Source organism: Dreissena polymorpha, chromosome 2 (genome assembly GCF_020536995.1).
Source record: "Dreissena polymorpha isolate Duluth1 chromosome 2, UMN_Dpol_1.0, whole genome shotgun sequence".
NCBI classification, from domain to species: domain Eukaryota; kingdom Metazoa; phylum Mollusca; class Bivalvia; order Myida; family Dreissenidae; genus Dreissena; species Dreissena polymorpha.
In genome coordinates this window covers 71743252-71750209 of record NC_068356.1, presented here as the reverse complement: position 1 = coordinate 71750209, position 6958 = coordinate 71743252, and the positions used below count along the sequence as shown (strand labels likewise).

The 6958-nt window shown below is 43.7% G+C and overlaps 1 protein-coding gene across 1 annotated transcript; it reads right to left on the bottom strand.

Annotated features, from left to right (window-relative positions):
• Window positions 1-1317: 1317 nt before the first annotated feature.
• Window positions 1318-1848, bottom strand: LOC127869801 (putative deoxyribonuclease TATDN2). The gene has a single exon (XM_052412461.1). The coding sequence runs from the start codon at window positions 1846-1848 to the stop codon at window positions 1318-1320; it is 531 nt and encodes a 176-aa protein (XP_052268421.1).
• Window positions 1849-6958: the final 5110 nt, after the last annotated feature.

Sequence of the window (6958 nt, the reverse complement as noted above, 5' to 3'; positions counted from 1 at the left end):
ATTTTCGGAGAATGGGTGTGGTATATAAACAGAGCTTCTCGGTTTTCAGTCATTCAGTTGTTAGGGCTTTGTATAAATAACATGCAATTTGTTTATAATCAAAAATGGCAAGAAAAGGCAAGGGCAGGGGGAAGATAAGAAATAATACAATAGAAAAATACTACAGCTGCTCTTCGTCGAACTTCCAATTTTGATTTGGCGCCAAAAAAAAAGTAACGGAGGCCATGTAGACAGAAGAATGTAGGTCACATTGTAAATAATGATCAATATCAATAGATATTGGCGCCTAATTCGTTGGTGCGTTCGGTGAGGTCCTAGCTTAGTCGTGACCGATCTGCATCGTTTGTAGTACAGTCGCAGTAGACTCTTACACATCGTATTGAAGTCCCGACCCTATTCGCAAAAGTTCAACCAAACCCCACGATTCGTCGTAACACAATCGTACCAGTGTAGTAACTGAATCGTAGACTGTCACGAGTCTTCCCGTTTCAATAAATGTGATAAATCGTAGCGAATCGTGGGCTTGTTTTCGTAGTGGAATAGGGCCATTACCTATGACGTACCCTTTGGGTCAAAAGTACAGATACGCCAACAGCTTAAAATAGATATCACAGCGGTGACAAAATTGTTACCGCGGTGACATTTTTGTCACTGCGGTAATAAATTTATCACTGCGGTGATATATTTGTAACTGTTGTGATACTTTGTTTGACCCAAACAGTTTGATAAGAGCTAAATCGAACTAACCAATGAAACAACGTCTTGCAAAAAGGCAAATCGGCGAATATTTACTGCGAAGTTTTCAAGATGTCTGCCTCCATGGATACTGTAAACAACTTTTCAGATCATGAGTTTGGTAATTTTAATCTTCGGACACAAGAATGACGACAATTAAGGTATACTTACATAATCATTTATCGATTAACATTCCTAAAGTATTTCCCTAACCTAATCCTTCAATACAATGGGCCCTTACCATAAATACGACACGATAAACTCTTCGTTAGTAGGCACGTCCAACCTCTACGAGGACAACAGCTTGACTACCCAGAGTGACGTCAATCCTGGGATAAAGTCCGAGCCAATCCAACTATGAGGTTACACCGCACCAACTATTAGTGGAAATCTACTTTCCACTACACTCCCTCCCTCTTTATCTTGAAGGATTCGTTGATGTCGCTAATTTTCTTTCCAGCCTTAGACTGAATAAGTATTCCTTTTCATCGTTGTGGATCCTGTCGTATTATGGACAGAATAAATGTTAACTCAGACTGAAATTACTCAGAACTGATCTGAACTGGAAAAGAAAGACAGAGCTTAGGCGTTATATAAACGTCTGGCATTGGTGTTAGCCAGCGTTAAGACGTCAGTCCAGTCCATCCCCCGTATCCGACTGACTCCGGCGGCCACACCTCCCAGATGACATGGGCAGCTATATTGGCCCCTGGAAGAGAAGTATGGGGAGTCCGTTTCAAGCAGAAGCTTGTCGTCTGGAATGCGACAAACTGCCTGCCTCTCTGCCTCACTCCTAGCAACCTTGGTCAATCCAAAGTGTACATTGGGGAACTCTTTGATCCACAATTCCACAGCCATTATACTGCCGGTAAAACAGTGGACATGGATCTTCTGTTCTCTGGGGATCACTCCTTTGAGATGATAAAGGAGCTGTAACATATCGTCTCCTTCTTTATCTTGGGCTCTTCGGTTATGTAGCACCAGTACCTGATCCGGTCTCAGGAATCCCAAAGCCTTGTCTAACACAACGTGTTGTTGTGCCCAATGGGTGGGATCTTCTGTATGGTCTATACCGACCTCCCCGAAGACTGTGATTTCAGGCAGAGATATCATCTTCTCAAAGGCTTTCCAATCAGCTTCGCTAAGGGAAGCTGCCCGACGTGGATGAATTCCAACTGCGGATATCACCCCCTGGGATTTTAACCGGGTAACTTCCTCCAGAGAAGGATATGATGGAGGATCGCAGAAGACGGCTACTCCTCCACTTTGACTTGGTAGGATTTGTCACCAGGCGTCAGGTTAGCAGCTGCTGCCAGACTTAATTCCGTCAAACCCGCCCTAGCAAGGGTTCGATCCATATGGAAGTGACTGTCCCATGCTTCCGGCCATTCTAGTGGTTCAGCTGCTGGAAAAGCATCTCTTAGCTCCTTGGCTCTGCGTTCCCCTAACAGACCGCATATGACCACCTGAACTCTCCAATGCATCAGAAGTCCAGGTGCAGACATTTGGGAAAGGGAGAATGGATTTGTACCTGTAAAGTCCATAGCAGTATGAATGTCCTCAATACTTTTCTTGAAATTCAAGCCTACTTGAACTTCCCCCTTTCCAATATCTTCTGAGAGGTCAACGAATCTCATTAGGGCCTTCAAATCAGGAGTGTGGTTCAACCACTTGGCGCACAGAGTTAAAGCAGTTAGACGTCGTGTGGTTACCTTTGGTGTAAGTTGCTGCCCTTCATCAAATATTCCTGCTACGTGCTCAGCCATAGCATGAGCGCGTGTCAGTTTTTGTTGACAACCTTCAACACAGCAAAGCCTCGATGACTCTTTATCCATAGGTCTAATTCTTTTTGCCTTTGAAGAATCTACCGGACTAACCCACCTTTTGTAATGATAGGAACGAGTCTTCTCCGAATATCCGCTATAGCCAACTCGACTACTGGTTCTAGAGCTGTCCCTTGAGGGCTGCTTTCTAGCAGCATACTTGCTATATCTTTCATCCCTATGCGACTCCCTTGGCTTTTTCAGAGGACTAACCCTGGAATCATGGAATTTAGTCGGCGATCGCTTTCTAGGAGATCTGCGCAATGTAGGACTTACTTCCAGGATAAATTCTTTACCTGGATCCGATTCGCTCTTCCGCTTCTCGGGACCTTGGTCATCATCATCACTTTGCAATAATGCTTCAACCTCATCATGGCTCATTTCCATGAATTCTTCACCTTTCCCAAAGTCCGCCACATTACTGGCCGCAACAATGGGAATTGTTGTTTCAAGGAATCTGATGTCCTTTGATGGTTGAGTTGCTGGCATGTTGCTGGGATTGTTAACTCTACGGTGAATAGGATGAATGTTGTCACTTATCCATCGAGGTGTTGCAGCACCTAGCTCATCGCAATCTCTCGCCACAACTCTCAGCCATTCAACATTTGGTCGTTTCTTGGCCAACTCCACTTGTTGAAGTAGGACTCGCATTCTCTCTTGGCCATTCTCACAAGAAAGGAGCAGGTCCCTGACAAGATGACGAGAGCTCATCAGCCTCCTACACCTGTTGGCTTCCACGATTTTCTGATAGGCTGCCATTTCAGTCATCTGAAATAGAGAAAAAAGCTATTAATTACTAGAGCAAACAGAACACCAAAATTCATCTATCGCCACAGCCTCGGATGGTGTGATATTTACACATGATCCATGAAACCATTCTTTACATCTGTCACATTGTATCATGAAACGAGACTGCCATGGTTTTCTACAAAAACAATAAACTTTGTCATCCCTTTCCTGTTCTGTCTCATCACTAGGATTTTTAAGCCACTTAATAACCCAAGCCGGCAATTCCCTATCCCTACATGGTTTCATCCTATCATGATTGACTACAAATATTGAGTTTCGCAATTTGACCTTATAAAGTGCAGCTGATATCTTTTTTACTATAATTGCTGGACCCTTCCAGGGAGGAGAAAGTTTTTTGCACTTGCCTTTGAGTACAGCAGTGTCCAACAAATACACTATATCACCTTTTTGATACGGCCTTACCAATACTCGGATATCATAATCCCTTTTCATCCTCTTCAAGGATGTTCCTAGTTTTTGGCGTGCCAATTCATTTGCTGATTCAATATTTGTTAATAGAGTTGCCACATACTGATTAGTAGTGCCATGATCGGCCCCTAAGTGTGGAAACATAAGGAGAGCGGGGGTATTCACTTCTCTACCGAGCATGAGCTTGTTGGCCGTAAACCCAGTACTTCTATTCACAGCACTGCGGAGTGCACCTGCTATTTGTGGCAGATGTACATCCCACTGGTTTTGCGAATCACCAATGTAACATCTTATGGCTTCCATAAGTGTTCGGTTGTACCGTTCAACCTGACCGTTCGCCGAAGGGCGATATGGTGTTGTCCTTGCTTTATGAATCTGAAGCACCTCACACAATGATGTAAAGAGCTTCGATTCAAAATTCCTGCCCTGATCTGAGAAAATCTGCAGTGGGTACCCAAACCTTGAGAAAAATTGATCTACCGCAGCTTTTGCCGTGATTTCAGCCGTTTGAGCAGGTAGAGGTACACATTCAACCCACTTGGTGAATTGGTCCACCATCATTAGAATATATTCGTTCCCCCTTGGTGTCATAGGTAATGGTCCCATAAAATCCAGGTGGACTCGTTCCATTGGTTCACCTGCTTGATATTCTTGCATGGGAACATGACCATATCTATCAGACTTCTTATGTCGATTACATGTCGCACAAGTAGCAACATAATTGGATATGTCAGAGCTCATAGTGTACCAGTAAAATTTCTCCTTGACCCGGGCTTTGGTTCGAGCTATCCCTTGATGTCCTGCTGACGGTAAATCATGGTTTAACCGTATAGCCTCTTCTTTTAAAGACTTTGGAATAACTAAGTCCTTTTCTCCGTCTTCATCTCGTTGTCTATAAAGAATTTCATCTATCAGAAAGAATTGCTCTTTGTTGAGCCAGTATGCTTTAGCACACTTATTTGCCAGTATTAAGTCTTTTTCATTGGGTTCCTCCGCTTTTATTAACCACTGAAAGACAAACTCTAAATCTTTATCACCCATTTGTGCATCTTTGATTTCTTTAACATCTATTCCCCAACATGTATGAATGTTTGGCTGAACTCTTACCCCACAGATCTGTATTTTTAATTCCTCTTCTGCACGACATATTTCAATGAAAGCATCCGAGTCCCAAGTGCTGGGACATTGCCTGTCTGTTTGACTCTGCGATTTACTATTCCTGTATTGCAAATTTCCACTCTTGGAACCCAAGTCAACCTCCCTGCTCTGGGAGGACCTCGGCTGTTCCTTAGTTATCTTTGGTTTCCGTTCCAAAGATGCTGATCTCGTGTGCAGATCGCCACGTAAACCCACGTCATCCTCCTTAAAGGATCGCGGCTGTTTACTTTGTAAACCCACGTCATCCTCCTTGAAGGACCGCGGCTGTTCACTTTGTAAACCCACGTCATCCTCCTTGAAGGACCGCGGCTGTTCACTTTGTAAACCCACGTCATCCTCCTTGAAGGACCGCGGCTGTTCACTTTGTAAACCAACGTCATCCTCCTTGAAGGACCGCGGCTGTTCACTTTGTAAACCCACGTCATCCTCCTTGAAGGACCGCGGCTGTTCACTTTGTAAACCCACGTCATCCTCCTTGAAGGACCGCGGCTGTTCACTTTGTAAACCCACGTCATCCTCCTTGAAGGACCGCGGCTGTTCACTTTGTAAACCCACGTCATCCTCCTTGAAGGACCGCGGCTGTTCACTTTGTAAACCCGCGACATCCTCCTTAACGGACCGTGGCTGTTTACTACTTGCACTGACCAAAAATGCTGTAGTATCCAGCTGAAAGACACCACTGGTTATTGGGTCTAGAACAGTTGTACTGTTCTGGTACCCAGCACCCTGTGACTTCATCTGGACTACATAATCCATCTCCCGGGTGAAAGAACCCCATTGGTCATCAGCTTTCACACAGTATTTGCAGCCTCCACATGGAAGTTCTGTGACCTTCACATCGGCATTATACAGGTTACAGTAATCTATTGGAAGGGGTCGACGAGAAAGCGCGTCTGCATTCCCGTGCTTTTTACCAGCTCTATAAACAACAATCATGTTGTATTGAGACAGTTCTTTTAACCACCTCGCTATCTGACCTTGTGGTTCTTTGAAATTCAATAGCCACGTTAAACTCGAATGATCAGTCCGAACTCTGAATGGCCTACCTAACAGATAGTGACGAAACTGCCGAGTAAATCGTACTATAGACAAAAGTTCTTTTCGAGTAGTGCAGTATCGACGCTGCTCTTTCGTCATTGCATAACTACCATATGCTATCACTTTTTCCTCATTGTCCTGAACTTGCAATAACTCCGCTCCAATAGCTAAGTCAGAAGCATCCGTGTCAAGAATAAATTATCCGTCCTTTCTTGGCAGCGCAAGAACTGGCTTCTTTGTTAAAGCCTGTTTTAACTGCTCAAAAGATTTCTGCTGCTCTTGTTCCCAATGAAACTTATTCTTGCCTATTATTGCATACAGAGGTTCACCTAATTCTGAGAAGTTTTTAATAAAGTTACGATGGTAGTTTACCAATCCCATAAAGCGCTCAACATCCTTTGAGCACTTTGGGGTAGGCCAGTCCGATACTGTTGCTATATCTGAATGAGATAAAGTAAGTGTATTACCACCTACTATTCTCCCTAGGAACTCCACTTCTTTCTGAAAGAATATGCATTTCTTTGGCTTTAATTTCAGACCATAACGTCTGAAACGTTGCAATGCTTCCTCTAAGTGGATTAGATGGGTTTCAAAGGTTTTACCCATAACCAGGATGTCATCGAGGAAAGCAAGTATAGTTTTCCAGGTTAACCCACGTAATACAAGGTTCATCACCCTTGCAAAGGTCGCCGGTGCATTGCATAAACCAAAACCCATTTTTACATGCTCAAAAAGACCGTATTTTGTGTGAAAAGCGGTCTTTTTACGGTCTTCAGGTTTTATAGTTATCTGCCAATATGCAGAATTAGCATCAAGCTTAGAGAACCAAACATTGCCGGAAAGTGTATCCAAGCAATCGTCTATCAAAGGTAACGGAAAGACATCTTTTACTGTCACGTTATTGACAGCCCTATAATCCAGGCACCATCGCACTTGACCGTCTCTTTTGCGTATCAAGACTGGGCTTGATGCCCAATCTGATATTG

Coding starts and splice junctions, on each gene's coding strand:
- LOC127869801 (XM_052412461.1), bottom strand. CDS start 1,848: ATGATATCTCTGCCTGAAATCACAGTCTTCGGGGAGGTCGGTATAGAC.